The following is a 19,125-nucleotide window of genomic DNA, read 5'->3' as shown; positions in this document are numbered from 1 at the left end:
GTCCATGTAAAATAGATAGAGAAGGACGATAAAGAGAGATAAAAAAAAAAATACAGTGATGAAGAGATTAAGTTATGCAGCGAATCGGTGTGTCCTCGTACAGCTACAGAGCTTCTTTCAATTCCATTTTCTCAGATAATTCTTGTTTTAGTGCATTAGCCCTTGCTCAGTGGTGCATTAGTCGCCTTATTTAAGTTCCCTGCACTAATCTGTGCGATATAGTGGAGGTTCAGTGCCTTTTTTATGTATATATATATATATGCAAAATACCAACTGGAACATTTAAAAGTGATATTGATTGAATATTTATGTCGGCCTTAAAAAAATTACACAAATAATGCTTAATTTCACCTTAAAAGTTGGTATTTTGCATATATATATAAATATACATAAAAAAGACACTGAGCCTCCACTATATTCTTGCTCTGACCCTAGACTATAGATCCAGAAACTTAATTTCCTCATCTTTGATTGCCTACTTACAAAAAAACTTGGGGAAAAATGGTCCAACGACCAACGGCCGCCATTTTGATATGCAAATGAGAGTCAAAAACTCAAAATTTCGCTTGGGAACCAGCTTTTTTTGGATTCAGCACCCTTAAAATAAGTAAAGTAGGCCGGTTTCCGACTTGTACCCATAAATGCTCCTCACTTTCACTTTTTGGACAATTCCGTCTAGACCATGGGTCTCAAACTTGCGGCCCGCGGGCCAATTGCGGCCCTTGTGACGATATTTTGTGGCCCCCACCTTGATATGAAAGTTTAATGTCAGTTTTATATGAATGGCACTTTACCGTGTTGTGTGTGTCCCTTTAATTCCCTTTTTTGGTAATTTTATGTCTTTTTTTAAATAATTTTGTGTCTTTTTTGGTTAATTTTGTGTCTTTTTTGGTTAATTTTGTGTCTTTTTTTAAATAATTTTGTGTCTAAGTAATGTTGTGTCTTTTTTGGTTAATTTTGTGTCTTTTTTGGTTAATTTTGTGTCTTTTTTTAAATAATTTTGTGTCTAAGTAATGTTGTGTCTTTTTTGTCATTTTATGTCTTTGTTTTTAAAGTAATTTAGATCTTTTTCAGTCATTTTGGTGCCTTTTTTGTAATTTTGTGTCTTTTTTTGGTCATTTTGTGTCTTCTTTTTATTATTTTTGTGTCTTTTTGTAAGTAATTTAGCTTTTTCTGTCATTTTGTGTTTTTATTTCAGTAATTTTGTGTCTTTTTGATACTGCCTCCAGCGGCCCCCAGGTAATTTGAGTTTGAGACCCCTGGTCTAGACTATAGTCAGTTTATGTGTGTTTGAACATGTGTCCATGTAAAATAGATAGAGAAGGACGATAAAGAGAGATAAAAAAAAATACAGTGATGAAGAGATTAAGTTATACAGCGAATCGGTGTGTCCTCGTACAGCTACAGAGCTTCTTTCAATTCCATTTTCTCAGATAATTCTTGTTTTAGTGCATTAGCCCTTGCCCAGTGATGCATTAGTCGCCTTATTTAAGTTCCCTGCACTAATCTGTGCTGCAGCAAGTCAGTGAAGGAATGAAGACCTTGGCCAGTAACCTCAAACTCCACTGATCTCTCCCTGTTCCCCCATATCTCTGCTGTCATTCCCTGCCTCCCTGGCCCATTACTCAACATGCCCTATTAAAAGAATAAAGCAATACAATACATTATGTAGCATATTGCTTGACAAAAAGGAATTGACTGTGTTAATAATGGCCACTGATAAATGCCTCCATTGATACTGAGGATGTCCTTGGCTTAACTCAGCCTCAGTTTTCGGACGTCCTCCTGAACACTGAACACTCTGTGCTGCTGCTATAGAGGCTCTCTGTGTCTCAGCCAGCCATTACATTTAACATTTAAAGAGGATATCAAAGACAGAGCTGTTGTTCTTTTAGTGAGTGAAAGTCAGGGTTAACCCGGCAAACAAAAAGGCAAATGGTTATTTGTTTTTTATTTATTATTAATTTGTTACTTAAAAACAAATCTGAAAATTTGTGATAATTTGGTGTTAAACAGCATTATTAATGTTATGGAGATGCAAAGAAAAAGATAGATAGATTACTTTATTCATCCCCGAAGGGAAATTCGGTTGTCACAGCAGTCCGATATTCAAGTACAATAAAATACAATAGAATAAAATACTGAGGTAGCATAAATAAAAACAACAATAGAAAAAAACACAGAACAGAACAAGAACAAGGACACTTAAGAAGTTAAGAAAAGAACATCATCAGTTGGTAGGTTGGCAGATGATGGTAATAATTAAACTGGTGATATGATGCAACAATGCTATAGTGACTAGACGGTATATAATAATAATAGTACAGTATATAATATAATATAATATAATATAATATAATATGTAATAGTAGATAATCAATATAAAAGTAAAATGAAAAAATATAAATAGAGTAATTACAAGTAAAGTAATATAATATATAATAATAATAGTAATAATAATAATAATAATAAATAAGGCCGGTAGGGCCGGTATAATAATAATAGTAGTATATTACAGTATATAGTAATAATAGTAATAATGGCAGGTCATTTTGTGTCTTTTTTGGTAATTTTGTCTTTTTTTTGGGTAATTTTTTGTCTTTTTTATTTATTTATTTATAGTCATTTTGTGTCTTTTTTTGGTCACTTTGATACTTTTGAGACTCCAGCGGCCCCCAGCTAATTTGAGTTTGAGACCCCTGATCTACAATGATACATTTATTTATTAATTTATTTATGAAAGTCAGGGTTAACCCGGCAGTGACCAGAATTAACTTGGTGCCTTTCTAAAAATATGCGACAGGCCATCGCGATGACCCAGCAGTAAGAGTGACCAGTGGAAGTGGATGCCCTTGTATAGCACTTGCACTTGTGTGTGTGTGTGTGTGTGTGTGTGTGTGTGTGTGTGTGTGGATTAAAACCTCAGGGTGAAGAAGTATAACAACTGGATAGTCAATTTGCTCAGCGACACGGAGGCGGGGACTGGTGGGAGCGTGACAGCAACCCGCAGCCTGTCCTATTATAATAATATATATATTATAATATTAATATTACTTCACTAAGAATGTAGGACTTGTATTTTTTAGTGGAGTCATTTCACAGATTGGTATTAGCACTTTTACTTAAGTAACCGATCTGAATATAACACCACTGAATCTGATACAATTCAACAGCAACACAATCTGCAGCCTCCAAAATAATGATTAACACCACTATGATTATTATTATTATTATTATTATTATTATTATTATTATTATTAGTTTATTTAAAAGGGGACAGTGCAATTTCATAAAACACATGATTATACATGGTCAAAAAAGCCAGAGTTAGCCAGAAGGCTAGTTTTCATCTGTAGTCCCCTGGCCATGATGTAAAAAAGCAGAGAACTACGAAACAAAAAACTAACAAAAAAAAAAAAAAAAAAAAAATACGTACAATATACAAAATACATATACAAACACTTACGATGCGATTAAGAAAAAATACAACATCACATACATCACAACATAACATTTTATCATAACATCAAAACAACACAACAGTCTTATCTTTTATGATACATTTCCCCCCCCAAAAAAGATTGTTCAGATCTTTTTCAAGTGGGGTTTTTATGAGGTACTCTGCAGTAGGTGACGGATAAATGACATTAAAAGAGCAAAACATAGTTAAGCCACCTAGAAAAATCAATATTTAAAATATTTTCTAATATTAGGAAAATAAAAATAAAATATTTAGGACTTGTATTTGTAGTGGAGTCATTTCACAGATTGGTATTAGCACTTTTACTTTAGTAACCGATCTGAATATAACACCACTGAATCTGATACAGTTCAACAGCAACACAATCTGCAGCCTCCAAAATAATGATTAACACCACTATGATACATTTTCCCCCCAAAAAAAGATTATTCAGATCTTTTTCAAGTGGGGTTTTTATGAGGTACTCTGCAGTAGGTGACAGATAAATGACATTAAAAGAAAAGCAATGTACTGCTGGGCAGCAGCAAAACATCTAGTTTAGCCACCTAGAAAAATCAATATTTAAAATATTTTCACTGCTTTACATTGCTGCAGTGGAAGTGAATGCCCTTGTCTAGCACTTGCACTTGTGTGTGTGTGTGTGTGTGGATTAAAACCTCAGGGTGAAGACGTATAACAACTGGATAGTCAATTTGCTCAGCGACACGGAGGCGGGGACTGGTGGGAGCGTGACAGCAACCCGCAGCCTGTCCGATTAATTAGCGCAATTGGCATGAGTTGCTGCTCTGCCATGGGGGATGTGGGTGTGTGGTGCTGGCAGCAAACTGTTGACCTCCATGCTGCGGCAGGGCAATATGGCAGCAGGAAGGAGGGGGACGAGTGAAATACCAGTGGTGGAAAGTAACTAAGTACACTACCGGTCAAAAGTTTTAGAACAGCCCAATTATTCCAGTTTTTTATTGAAATTCAAGCAGTTCAAGTCAAATGAACAGCTTGAAAGGGTACAAAGGTAAGTGGTGAACTGCCAGAGGTAAATAAAAAAAGGTAAGCTTAACCAAAACTGAAAAATAATGTACATTTCAGAATTATACAAGTAGGCCTTTTTTTCAGGGAACAAGAAATGGGTTAACAACTTAACTCTATGGAGTCTTGGGCTATTTTGTCCATTTTTTAATTCTTTTCATGTCTTTGTAAGTCATTTTGTGTATTTTTGTGTCTTTTTTAAGTCATTTTGTGTCTTTTTTTGGTCATTTTGTGTCTTTCTTTTGTCATTTTGTGTCTTTTGGTGCCTTTTTTTGTCATTTTGTGTCTTTTTTTGGTCATTTTGTGTCTTTTTTTTGTCATTTTGTGTCTTTTTGTGTCTTTTATTAGTCATTTTGTGTCTTTTTTTGGTCATTTTGTGTCTTTTTTTGTCATTTTGTGTCTTTTGGTGCCTTTTTTGTCATTTTGTGTCTTTTTTTGTCATTTTGTGTCTTTTGGTGCCTTTTTTTGTCATTTTGTGTCTTTTTTTGGTCATTTTGATGTCTTTTTTTAGTCCTTTAGTCCAACATAAAATGTGATTTTGAATCTTTTTTTTACTTTCAAAACACTATCATGCTCAATAAAGAATTTTAAATGTTGCAAATGTGCATTAATTTCAGAGTACACTGAGACATTAAACTGCATCATTTTCAATTAAATTCGGGAAAAGTTGGTGTGTTCTAAAACTTTTGACCAGTAGTGTACATTTACTCAAGTACTGTACTTAAGTGCAATTTTGAGGTACTTTTACATTACTTGAGTATTTCTATTTTATGTGACTTTATACTTCTACCCCACTACATTTTTAGGCAAATATTGTACTTTTTACTCCACTACATTTAGCTGACAGCTTTAGTTACTTTTCAGGTCGAAATTTAACATAAAAACTTAAAAAATTTAAAGTCATGAGACATTTTTTTTAAAAGTTAAACCTCACAACAGTATATTAAGTGGTTAAAATCAGCCCCATTTAAAAAAAAAAAATTAAAGCACTACTTGCATAAATGCATCAATACAAATAATCTAATAATATATTAGATAATACATTACAATGAGTGGGGGCGTGCTGCATAACGAGTACTTTTACTTTTGATACTTTAAGTACATTTTGATGCTGATACTTTTGTACTTTTACTTCAGTAAGTTCTGAATGCACGACTTTTACTTGTAGTGGAGTCATTTCACAGTGTGGTATTAGTACTTTTACTTAAGTAAAGGATCTGAATACTTGTTTCGTTTCGTTTCGTTTCGTATCTGTTTATTTCGGTCAATACATGTCATCAAAACAAACCAGAAAAAAACAACAAAACGTTGATCAAAGTAAACAACATGTAAACAGAGAGAGAAAATTGATAATAGACATTTGGACCGAAAAGGCTGAAGCAGCTTATTACGCCTTATTACCCTGTTACAACTCAAGTAAATTAAAAAAATAGAAATGTACAATCTGTTATTTATCAACAAAAGAAATAAGCAGTCACAAAAGAGAGAAAATAAGCTTATTACTCATTACTCTAACTTATATAAATGAATCATCCTATTTTTAAGTAATTTTTTGAATAAGTTAATGGTATTGCAAGTTTTCAAGTCTTTCTCCAATTTGTTCCATAGATTAACAGCTGTTACCGTGGTGCATCTTGATTTGGTGTTGGTTCTGGTTTTTAACTTTTTAAATATACACACCCCTCTGAAATTATAATGGCTTTGTCTTAGATTGAACATTTTCTGAATACAGTCTTGAACTTAAAGTACTGAACTTGTTCCACCGTCCTGGGATATCAGTGACTCTGCCATTTGCAGGGTCTGTTTGAAATCAAATATTTCACAATAAAACAAAGTTACCTGTGGTTTCATTTTCTCAAATTCAGTATCGTACCTTCAGGAATACCCTAATGAAATTGCTTGTTTTTAACTCTGCTTTCTTTATTGCTCAATTTTCTCTTTTTCCTTTCCATCCTAGAGCCAATGCGTGCATTGCGGGGACTCACAGCCACAGATATCCAGTCCAGGCAGTTGTCCCTGCAGTGGGAGAATTTGGCGTTCAACCTGACACGCTGCCACACCTACTCAGTGTCCCTGTGCTACCGTTACACCACGGCGGGAGGCGGCGGAGGCCACAACACCACAGTGCGTGAGTGCCTGGCAGTGGAACATAATGCCTCACGCTTCACGCTGCGTGATCTGCCACCCTACCACGGCATCCATGTCCGTCTGTCACTGGCCAACCCGGAGGGGAAGAAGGAGGGCAGAGAGGTCACCTTCCAGACCGAGGAGGACAGTAAGTCTCTGGAGGAGCTCAGAGGAAAGACGGAATATGGAAGCAAGATAAAAATAGTCAACATTTTAACCCATTGAAGCCTGGAAAGCAGATATGTTGTTTTGTAGTATTTGTATTATAGTCTAGACCAATTCTACCAAACTTTCGACCAAACTTTTTCAGCCGTGCACCCCTTCTATGTCCCAACTGGGTTGAAGCACCCCCAATCCCCCACACCTTCAAAAAAAACAAAATGCAATAAGAGTTTTTATAGCCATATTAAAGGTGGAGGATGATGACAGGCTCAGGATCAGAGGCAGAAAGCAGATCAGTTGGGAAAATGTTATAATATTGAACAAAAATATTGCGTTGAACAAAAATTGCAGCAAATTTAAATGAGCGTGGAGTGAACACAACCCCGTCATCATAACACAGGTTGGACAAATGATACAAGAACAAGAAGATAACTTCTTCTACGCTTCATTATAAGATCAAAAACAACCAAAAATAGATGCAAAAATGACCAAAATAGATGCAAAAATGAAATGTAATTGTGTCATTATCAGACCGCCATTACATTTTTCATCTCGCGCACCCCCTAGCAGCAGCTCACGCACCCCCAGGGGTCCACGCACCACACATTGGGAATCCCTGGTCTAGACGGATTTCAGAATAAAGGCCTCCTATAAGAAGTGAGGAGCATTTATGGGAACAAGTCAGGAACTGGCCTACCTTACATATCTCAAGGGTCCTGAGTCCCAAAAAACTAGTTCCCAAGAGAAATTTTGAGTTTTTGACCTTCTAATTTGTATCAAATGGCCACCAAATTGCCCATCTTGCACAGTCATTGGACCATTTCCCCTTAGTTTTTTTGTAAGAAGGCAATCAAAGATGAGGAAATTAAGTTTCTGGATCTATAGTCTAGAGTCAGAGCAAGGATATAGTGGAGGCTCGGTGCCTTTTTTATGTATATATATATGCAAAATACCAACTGGAACATTTAAAAGTGATATTGATTGAATATTTATGTCAGCCTTAAAAAAATTACACAAATAATGCTTAATTTCACCTTAAAAGTTGGTATTTTGCATATATATATATATATATATATATATATATATATATATATATATATATATATATATATATATACATAAAAAAGACACAAGAAAATGAATTCAAAATTTCAACAAACTTCAATAAAATTTTAAGTTGGACAATTGTAAGTTTTGTTTATGAGTTTGCGCAACTCTGAATTCAGATTTTTGTCAACTCAACTGTAAGTTGTCCTAACTTATAATTTTACATTGTAATAACTTTTAATACTTTCTTCTGCAATGTGCTGAATTGACTGTAACAAGCAGCGCCGCTAGCATCAGTTAGCCACTAGCATCAGTTAGCCGCTAGCTTTCGCTAATGACCGAATTTCACCGATTTCCCGCATTTCACAGCAAAGAAATAAGAGTTAGCAGAACTATTGTCCCTTGTTGTGAACCCCAACTTAAAGATATAAGTAACAACAACTCACCAACTTGTTTTTGAGCAGACAACTGGCTTCCTTTGTTGTGCTAACTTACATTATTGCTCTAAATGTCAATAATTTATATTTCCAAGTTTTACCAACTTAAATCACTGTTTTAGGCCAAAAAACACAAGTTGGCTTTTTTTTTGCAGTGCAGACTCCTTTGACAAAAACAGTAATTTTACCTCACAGAACACATGAGTTTCTGGTTTACTGCTGATTGGCTAGTTTGTTTGGCTTATTGTGCAACTTTAGTTTATTCAAACCAACACTTGAAAACACCAAAGTCACACAGTATGACACAGAATCACAGATCAAGCAGCGGTAGACCTTCAACTACCATGTTCCGTGAGGTAAAATTACTGTTTTTGCTAGCAGTTAAATGGTTTATTGTTTTAAAATGCAGTTAAGCATCTGGATAAAAAAAAACCCAGCTGCCCTGCAGATTCAGGGTTATCATTGTCATATGTTAAATTATGATCACAGTGGTTACTTTAGAGTGTGACATCTAAAATGTACCAGAAAACCTCAAATTGTTCTCAACTGTTCTCACAGTAAATGTCAGACAGGAGACTATCCAGACCTGCCACGGCTTTACTGCCACACTTAGCTAATGCAGTGATGGTTGTTTTTGAGGTTTAAAGTGCTTTCAGCATAAATAAAGTGCATCACATGTGGATAAAATGCATAAATTCATATATGAATCAGTTTGAGTTCATACAGTATGTGTCAAATTTGCATAAAATTTGAAAACGTTAACAGCAGCTCCTCTGTCTTCCTCTCACACAATACAGAGGGTGACCGTCTGACTGGGGCTGAATTGGCATTACAAAAGATCCATTTCATTTTCAGACGAAAATAACATAAAAGAGAAAACATTATATCTGAGTCTCTGGCAACCCTGAGATAGGATTTTGTGCTTATTTCTTATCTCCTATTATTCCTTTGTGCCGCAGCACATCGTCTGCATGGCAGCTGAGAGAGAAATCAATTCTGCCGTGGAAAAATCAAAACAAACAAGATTTTTCAGAAAGAGATATGCACAGAGAGAGAGAGATAGAACTTAAGCAAGAGAAAGTGGGAAAGCAAGAAAAATGTTTTTAGTCGTGAAGTGATAAAAGAAATATATGGACGTTTATATACATACAGTTCATGTCAATTATGAACGCTACTCCCAAAGGCCTTAATAAGCAACTCTGTCCTCCAGACTAACTCAATTCAAAAATAACAGTCAGCTCAGCTGTTTGGCTCTTGCTTTAGCTTCAGGCCTGAATGTAGGACTTGTACTTGTAGTGGAGTCATTTCACAGATTGGTATTAGCACTTTTACTTAAGTAATCGATCTGAATATTACACCACTGTAGCCTCCAAAATAATGATTAACACCACTATGATACATTTCCCCCCCAAAAAAAGAGATTGTTCAGATCTTTTTCAAGTGGGGTTTTTATGAGGTACTCTGCAGTAGGTGACAGATAAATGGCATTAAAATAAAAGCAATGTACTGCTGGGCAGCAGCAAAACATCTAGTTTAGCCACCTAGAAAAATCAATATTTAAAATATTTTCACTGCTTTACATTGCCATCAGACAGCCCTTTAAGACAGGGACCTCTTCAAAGCCACCACACTGCAAAAAAAGAAAAGTTGGGTGAATTCAAAATTTCAAGGCAACAAACTTCGATAAAATTTTAAGTTGGACAAACAAGAATTTTCAGAAAGAGATATGCACAGAGAGAGAGAGATAGAATGAAAGTGGGAAAGCAAGAAAAATGTTTTTAGTCGTGAAGCGATAAAAGAAATATATGGACGTTTATATACATACAGTTCATGTCAATTATGAACGCTACTCCCAAAGGCCTTAATAAGCAACTCTGTCCTCCAGACTAACTCAATTCAAAAATAACAGTCAACTCAGCTGTTTGGCTCTTGCTTTAGCCTCAGGCCTGGATCTCACATAACAGTCTTCCTCTGTACAGCGCTCTCACAGACCACTGGGACTAAAAAAAAAACTATTAACAGCATTGATAGTCCTCTCACTGCCATTCAAAAAACAAGTTTACCAGCCAGGGCCTGACATATCCATCAATATATTTCAACTGAAGATTGATCTAAAATGATAATATCCTTCTAAGAAATGTTCTCTTGTCTGTGTTGTGGTTACATAATTGATGCAGTTCATAAATTAACTGTGTCCTTATCTGATGTTCTGCTGCTCTGAGGGTCTCATGTGGTGGATTGTTGGGAGCCAGGGTGACATTCACTGCTGTGATATTGACAGGAGAGGCTCACTAGTGGGATTAGCACTTCAATTTCCACCACAAATGTTTGCTCTGACAATTTCTTATAGTTCCCGGAGGCATCGCGCCGGAGTCGCTCACCTTCACCCCGCTGGACGACATGATCTTCCTGAAGTGGGAGGAGCCTGTTGAGCCCAATGGCCTTATTACCCAATATGAGGTGAGCCCCGATTTCTCCGTCCTTTCACTTTAAAACTTGTTCATGAGCTGTTGGTGTAACGGCCAATAAAGGCCAATTCATCAATAATAATAATAAGTTAAAAACAGTTAAAAATGAATGATAATAATTTCATTGTAATTCATGCAATGCTAAGAGTATGTTAGTTTAAAATATACAATTAGAAATGTTTAAAGGGTTAAAAGTGTTTCTATGCTTTAAATTTTACATTGTGATGTCACTATATATTGGTAATTATATATATATATATATATACACTACTGGTCAAAAGTTTTAGAACACACCAACTTTTCCGGAATTTAATTGAAAATGATGCAGTTTAATGTCTCAGTGTACTCTGAAATGAATGCACATTTGCAACATTTAAAATTCTTTATTGAACATGATAGTGTTTTGAAAGTAAAAAAAAGATTCAAAATCACATTTTATGTTGGACTAAAGGACTAAAAAAAGACACAAAATGACCAAAAAAAGACACAAAATGACAAAAAAAGACACAAAATGACTTACAAATACATGAAAAGAATTCAAAAATGGACAAAATAGCCCAAGACTCCATAGAGTTAAGTTGTTAACCCATTTCTTGTTCCCTGAAAAAAAGGCCTACTTGTATAATTCTGAAATGTACATTATTTTTCAATTTTGGTTAACCTTTGGTTAAACTGGAAAAATTGGGGTGTTCTAAAACTTTTGATCGGTAGTGTACATTGTGCAGCACATTGAGTCCGCCTTGTGCATGAAATGCGCTCTATAAATAAAGTTGAATTGAATATGGTGCTTTGCCTATATGAGCAAAAATAGACCTGGCACACATGGCCTGACACTTAACACTTATCATTAAAATAGAGCCCCGTGTCATTAATAGATAAATGTGCTGTAGGCCTTATGTTTAGCCAGATAATGATTGTGGATTTGCAGCGTACCCTTTCTCTGTTTGAGGCGTCAGTGGGCCTGCCTACCTCTCCTCCAGCCTTCTTTCCTTGGCCTCTCTTGCAATGTCGCCTCAAGGATATTATTAAATAGGATTTGTGGTTTGACATATAAAAGAGGAGGCTGCACAGGATTTTTCACCCTGTAGTGTGTTGATCTCTCTCAGCTGACGGAGAAAGCTTTGTACAGAGCCGCAGAAATCCTCTTCATTTCTCTCAGATTAAACCATTGACCACTCTGCCTGAGCCCATCGACCGCCACGCTGTCCAGAAACCCTCCTCGCCGCTCCGCGCACTGTCGGACACCTTTTATGTCTGCCTTTGTAGAGGAAACACAGAGTGAACACAGTCTGTGTTCACTCATTGGACGGCTCATAATTCTATCTTCGCTCTAAGGAGGCGTGAGCAGGCATTAAGCTCTTATGATAATCAGCAAAGCCTTTGGTTTGGCTTGAGTGGCATCTTCAGCGTGCATGCGTGTGGATCATAGACTGTATAAATACTACATGCCTGTGTGCATATTGTAAAAAAAGAAAAGTTGGGTGAACTCAAAATTTCAAGGCAACAAACTTCGATAAAATTTCAAGTTGGACAATTAAACTAAATATTTTAAGTTTTGTTTTTGAGTTTGCTCAACTCTCTTGTAGCTGTAACAAGTAGCACCGCTAGCATCAGTTAGCCGCTAGCGTCAGTTAGCCGCTAGTGTCAGTTAGCCGCTAGCGTCAGTTAGCGGCTAGCTTTCGCTAATGACCGAATTTCACCGCTTTCCAGCATTTCACAACAAAGAAATAAGAGTTAGCAAAGAGTTAGTAACAAGTAGCACCGCTAGCATCAGTTAGCCGCTAGCGTCAGTTAGCTGCTAGCTTTCACTGATGACCGAATTGTGGGAATTGTGCGTGTGGATACTACATGCCTGTGTGCATATTGTAAAAAAAGAAACGTTGGGTGAACTCAAAATTTCAAGGCAACAAACTTCGATAAAATTTCAAGTTGGACAATTAAACTAAATATTTTAAGTTTTGTTTTTGAGTTTGCTCAACTCTCTTGTAGCTACTCTTGTAGCTGTAACAAGTAGCACCGCTAGCGTCAGTTAGCCGCTAGCGTCAGTTAGCCGCTAGCTTTCGCTAATGACCGAATTTCACCGCTTTCCAGCATTTCACAACAAAGAAATAAGAGTTAGCAAAGAGTTAGTAACAAGTAGCACCGCTAGCGTCAGTTAGCCGCTAGCATCAGTTAGCCGCTAGCTTTCGCTAATGACCAAATTTCACCGCTTTCCAGCATTTCACAACAAAGAAATAAGAGTTAGCAAAGAGTTAGTAACAAGTAGCACCGCTAGCGTCAGTTAGCCGCTAGCGTCAGTTAGCTGCTAGCTTTCGCTAATGACCGAATTGTGGGCATTGTGCGTGTGGATACTACATGCCTGTGTGCATATTGTAAAAAAAGAAACGTTGGGTGAACTCAAAATTTCAAGGCAACAAACTTCGATAAAATTTCAAGTTGGACAATTAAACTAAATATTTTTAGGTTTTGTTTTTGAGTTTGCTCAACTCTCTTGTAGCTACTCTTGTAGCTGTAACAAGTAGCACCGCTAGTGTCAGCTAGCCGCTAGCTTTCGCTAATGACCAAATTTCACCGCTTTCCAGCATTTCACAACAAAGAAACAAGAGTTAGCAGAACTATTGTCCCTTGTTGTGAACCCCAACTTAACTTGGGCTTGACTTGCCTGAGCCCATCGACCGCCATGCTGTCCAGAAACCCTCCTCGCCGCTCCGCGCACTGTCGGACACCTTTTATGTCTGCCTTTGTAGAGGAAACACAGAGTGAACACAGTCTGTGTTCACTCATTGGACGGCTCATAATTCTATCTTCGCTCTAAGGAGGCGTGAGCAGGCATTAAGCTCTTATGATAATCAGCGAAGCCTTTGGTTTGGCTTGAGTGGCATCTTCAGCGTGCATGCGTGTGGATGCTACATGCCTGTGTGCATATTGTACGTAGTGAGTGTGTATTCTTGCCTTGAATGAAGTGGCTCTCATGTACATATCCTAATATGTTCACCCTTGTCTGATTGCAGTAAGGTCGTCTCGTTTCGCTCTCCACTATTTCAAAGAGTATAAGTGGAAATTCTCCTGAGAGCACTGTGGAGGCCAGGAGAATCAGCTCCCAAGGAAAAACTTTATAAAAGATTTCACTTTTAAAGGACACTCATGAACAGCAACTCTTGAGCATTAATAAAAGTTAATTAAACCCATAAACACTTAGCGCTATTGATTCAAACACTTGAATTAATTTTACTGCGTGGCGTCCATGGCCTTTGTAATGCATTACTTCGTCAGGAAATCATTTACCACTCACAATACTTTTTTAAGAAACTCCAGGTTGCTTGTGTGACTTTCACTTAACAGTGCCAATACCACTCAAGTCCCATTCATCTAAAACTATAAACCCACACAAGCAATTAGCGCTTTGATTTAGAGAAGCAAATTAATTTTTGAGTGAAGTGAATCATATCAATCAAACATTAGAATTACTTCTCATGACAGAGCCGTTTGAGTTAATGACCTCTGCAGATCAGCATGAAACTCTAAAATTAATCCATCACTTAAAACTTTTTTTTTTCTTTTTAATCAGCTACAATAACGAAGCATAAAATTAGTGCTAAGGTGACTCAGCTTTTTATGATTTTTTCCCCTGAAACCATCTTGTTCTCAACAGATCAGTTATCAGAGTATTGAGTCGTCTGATCCGGGCATCAACGTCCCGGGACCGAGGAGAACCGTGTCCAAGCTGAAGAACGAGACCTACCACATGTTCTCCAACCTGCATCCAGGGACCACTTACCTCATCTCAGTCCGAGCTCGCACAGTCAAAGGCTTTGGACAGACCGCCCTCACTGAAATCACCACGAACATCTCAGGTATTAAGACCACACACTCAATTATACACAGAGAATAGTCAAGAACTGTTCCCAATCATGTGAAGACAATAAGATTATGTTATGCACTTTATGTGTTTTTTATGCACACTGTTTTTTATACTGCATATTCATATTTATTCTGCACTGCAATTCTACTCCTTAATACATACTCCTTCTTTAGACACTTTATTATTATTTTTACATTACATTTTATTGTATTTTATTCTATTTTTATATTTTCATTGCTTGAAGTATGCCTAGGTTGTTCTTTTTATTTAATTGTGTTGTCATTGTCTCTGTGTGTAATGCTGCTGCTACACTGTAATTTCCCAGCTTGGGATAAATAAAGTCTATCTATCTATCTATCTATCTATCTATCTATCTATCTATCTATCTATCTATCTATCTATCTATCTATCTATCTATCTATCTATCTATCTATCTATCTATCTATAGATTAGAGAAGTGGCTCAATCAGTCTTATCTTTCTGAAAGTGTCTCATATCTAATGACTCATTTATGCTAATAAAAATATAATGATGTGATTAATTTCCTATGAAAAACAGGTATGTTTATTTTCACTTTGACCTCAGAAAAACTCATTTTTTTCAGGTTTTTCAGAAAACACAAAAAAAATGTTAGCCAGCATCATGAGGAGATGATTTAGGCAAAAATATTTTTTGTCAAAAAATGACATAGGCCGTTATTTTAGGAAGGCGACAATATCACATAAAATAATGAATGAATACATAAAAGTCGCATAAAAAATGCCTCCAACTGTAACCAAATAAAGTACATTTTCTTCTTTAAAAACACACTTAACTAAAAGTACGCTGCATTAAAACCACTCGGACAAGCACAATTTAGTCAAAAAAAGGTGTAACGTAGTAAATGTAACTGGTTGCCATATATCCCTGATGAAAATATAAATATAAAGCAGCAGCCTCTCCATGTCGAGGCTGTGCCATCAGTGATGCACCTTGCAGGTACAACGATAGACTTCACCCACTGCGTGCTATAATTAGGATCCGGATTTTCTCTCCTTTTGACCTCGGCATCTTTCTTCTCTTGCAGAGGCAAAACTCCTGCTCCCAGAGTGTAAGAGCTATTTTCTGTTGCCTCTCCAAACTAGTGACACACTGTCATCTCATAGTCCTCAAGACATAAATTAACTGGTAGGCAGCAGAGAAACACCACAGAGGGGATGCTGCTGTGTGTTATGTATAAAGAAAGATGCAGTGCATTCTTGGGACCAGAATGTCACATCGGAGACTCTCAGAGCTTATTACTGCTGATAGAAATCCAGCCTTGGTGTTTCTATTTCCTCTTAATGATGCATTTGCGCTTGTTAAGGGATGGGATTACACACAGCAACAGCCCCTCCCACCTTTTCTCGCTCAAACATTTACTCACTCCTTCTGCCCCTATCTCTTTACAGAGACGCGCGGATTGTTTAATTATAGATTTACTGCACAATCATGGCTTACTGGCTGCATGTTAGACAGAACGTTGGAACAAAGCCAGACCGCAGATAGAGTCCAGAAGTCTTTGCAGATCATCCTCAACCTCCTCCACTGGCCCACGGTGCAGAACATTCACTTACACTGAGCGTCTCTCAAATCTGCTCTGACAGCGAGCAAACACTGAACACCTTCAACAGCTACTACTGTCAGCATCTTCAAGCAATACCCGCCGCAGAGTATCCAGCTACACACATTTCCTCATACTATGGGGACTTACATCATTAAACATAACTTGAAGTCATTAGCTTTGGCTAACATTGAAGTCTCAGGCTTTCCAGTCATATCCAAAAAATGCAATTCCAGGACCCCATTGTGCAGAAATATTCAGCGACAGTCGGTGAAAATAAAACATTTGTGCTGCATGACAAAAACTCAATCGGATCATCATAAAGTGGACAAGTCTATAGAGGTGAGACTTGGAACCCATTTTCATTCAGATTTATTGAGGTCAGAGGTCAAGGGACCGCTTCGAAAAGGCTGTGCCAGTTTTTCCCTCACCAAAATTATGCATGAGGCAAAATGTTGGATGCCTTAGTGAGGTCTTATTTTATATGACACAACTATCTTTACTCCAGCTCTAGTCCAGAGCGATCTCCAGCCTCTCAATAGACGGTAATGTCGCATGTGATAGCTAGTGATCACGTACACTACCGGTCAAAAACAGCCCAATTTTTCCAGTTTTTTATTGAAATTCAAGCAGTTCAAGTCAAATGAACAGCTTGAAAGGGTACAAAGGTAAGTGGTGAACTGCCAGAGGTAAATAAAAAAAGGTAAGGTTAACCAAAACTGAAAAATAATGTACATTTCAGAATTATACAAGTAGGCCTTTTTTTCAGGGAACAAGAAATGGGTTAAAAACTTAACTCTATGGAGTCTTGGGCTATTTTGTCAATTTTTTAAATTATTTTCATGTCTTTGTAAGTCATTTTGTGTGTTTTTGTGTCTTTTTTTTTAGTCATTTTGTGTCTTTTTTTGGTCATTTTGTGTCTTTTTTTAGTCCTTTAGTCCAACATAAAATGTGATTTTGAATCTTTTTTTTACTTTCAAAACACTATCATGCTCAATAAAGAATTTTAAATGTTGCAAATGTGCATTCATTTCAGAGTACACTGAGACATTAAACTGCATCATTTTCAATTAAATTCTGGAAAAGTTGGTGTGTTCTAAAACTTTTGACCAGTAGTGTACATTTACTCAAGTACTGTACTTAAGTGCAATTTTGAGGTACTTTTACATTACTTGTGTATTTCTATTTTATGTGACTTTATACTTCTACCCCACTACATTTTTAGGCAAATATTGTACTTTTTACTCCACTACATTTAGCTGACAGCTTTAGTTACTTTTCAGGTCGAAATTTAACATAAAAACTTACAAAATTAAATTTTTTTTTAAAGTTAAACCTCACAACAGTATATTAAGTGGTTAAAATCAGCCCAACCAAAACTGAAAAATAATGTACATTTCAGAATTATACAAGAAGGCCTTTTTCAGCCTCAACCTCCTCCACTGGCCCACGGTGCAGAACATTCACTTACACTGAGCGTCTCTCAAATCTGCTCTGACAGCGAGCAAACACTGAACACCTTCAACAGCTACTACTGTCAGCATCTTCAAGCAATACCCGCCGCAGAGTATCCAGCTACACACATTTCCTCATTGGCACATTCAGACGTGTGCACTGCCGCGGCTGATGCACAATCATCCTTCAAACAGACTCTATCTGGCAGCAGGCATCAAACCCTCTTTTAGTTCTGCAGACCTTTAATGTCAACAAATGCACGTTCAGTTTCCCTTAATGCTTCACCTTAATTGATGTCAGCTCTTTGGCACTGCTGTGTATTAGCAAACCAGCTTTTTAATATGATAATCATTGATTCCTCATGAATAGTTTGCTCTCCCTCCCCGCACTAATTGACTACTGATATTAAAGAAAAATGTGCGGCCACATCTCAGGGGGGATGAGCATGACTTTAACCAAATCCTTTCAAATGAGAAACCCATTCAATTTAGCATCACACACATAACTTTTAATTGGACTTGTATCTAAGACAACTGCAAGGCAAATTCAAACAGTGTTCTGAATGTGAGGATATGGGTATTGAGTTTATTAGCACTGAGAGGAAGATGGCTCTTAAAGGTCTGTCAGCTTTACAAGACGTTGAAGGGCTGAACACACTAATGTGGAAACAGAGACTGTTTAAACTGAATTAAGGTGACCTAAATGAACTCTGGGTAAGCCAATATGTGTGTTTGTGTGAGCGGCCATGTAAATTCAGTGTGTCTCTGTGTCCTCAGCGCCCACGTTTGATTACGGAGACATGCCGTCCCCTCTGAGCGAGACAGAGAACACCATTACTGTCCTGCTGCGTCCCGCACAAGGCAGAGGGGCACCTGTCAGGTGAGGAAATCATCTCAAATGTACATTTTAGATTTTTAGATATTTGATTTTTCTACCAGACATGACTTACTAACCGTCGAGACCCACATAGATCCGTGTTTATCTTTTTAGGGGGGAGATAGCAGGGATCTGAGGCTTTAAACTCAGCACTGTCTGTCAAATTTTCTTTCTATCATAGCTCTGTAATAAACATTGTGTTTTGGTTAGGCTTAGAACATTATGATGGGAGTATAGCATGGTGGTTCCCATGCTCAAAAATCTCTACAAAATGCTTAACCCTTTATCAGGCAAAGAACTATATTTGGTAGTTAGAGTCAGGTAATATTTCAAGAAAAAAGTTGCAAGATTAAAGTAGATTAAAGTGGCAAACCTACAAGAAAAAAAGTTGCAGATTTAAGAGATTTAAAGTGGGAAAAAAAGCAACTTTTTTCTCCCAGATTCACCACTTTAAATCTCATAAATCTGCAACTTTTTTTCTCGTAGATTTGCCACTTTAATCTCGTAAACTTTTTTCTCAAAATATTATTTTCGTATGTTTTTTTTTACACATTCTGGCTGTATGTAATATCCTCCAATATTCTCTAGGGTTGAAATTTGGAATT

The 19,125-nt window shown here is 36.9% G+C and overlaps 2 protein-coding genes across 3 annotated transcripts in view; one reads left to right on the top strand and one right to left on the bottom strand.

The window, feature by feature from the left end:
• Positions 1–19,125, bottom strand: part of LOC131975753 (trypsin-3) — a 641,927-nt gene that overhangs the window by 337,242 nt on the left and 285,560 nt on the right. The window lies entirely within an intron of this gene.
• Positions 1–19,125, top strand: part of ptprub (protein tyrosine phosphatase receptor type Ub) — a 297,634-nt gene that overhangs the window by 191,558 nt on the left and 86,951 nt on the right. For both annotated transcript variants that reach the window (XM_059338459.1, XM_059338458.1), the window contains exons 8-11: positions 6,462–6,779; positions 10,628–10,737; positions 14,398–14,599; positions 18,421–18,523. In XM_059338459.1, the coding sequence (XP_059194442.1) occupies positions 6,462–6,779; positions 10,628–10,737; positions 14,398–14,599; positions 18,421–18,523 (733 nt within the window). The remainder of the gene's footprint in view (positions 1–6,461; positions 6,780–10,627; positions 10,738–14,397; positions 14,600–18,420; positions 18,524–19,125) is intronic.

The sequence above is a fragment of the Centropristis striata genome, chromosome 8 (assembly GCF_030273125.1).
Source record: "Centropristis striata isolate RG_2023a ecotype Rhode Island chromosome 8, C.striata_1.0, whole genome shotgun sequence".
Lineage (NCBI taxonomy): Eukaryota > Metazoa > Chordata > Actinopteri > Perciformes > Serranidae > Centropristis > Centropristis striata.
This window is presented reverse-complemented; position numbering and strand designations above follow the sequence as displayed.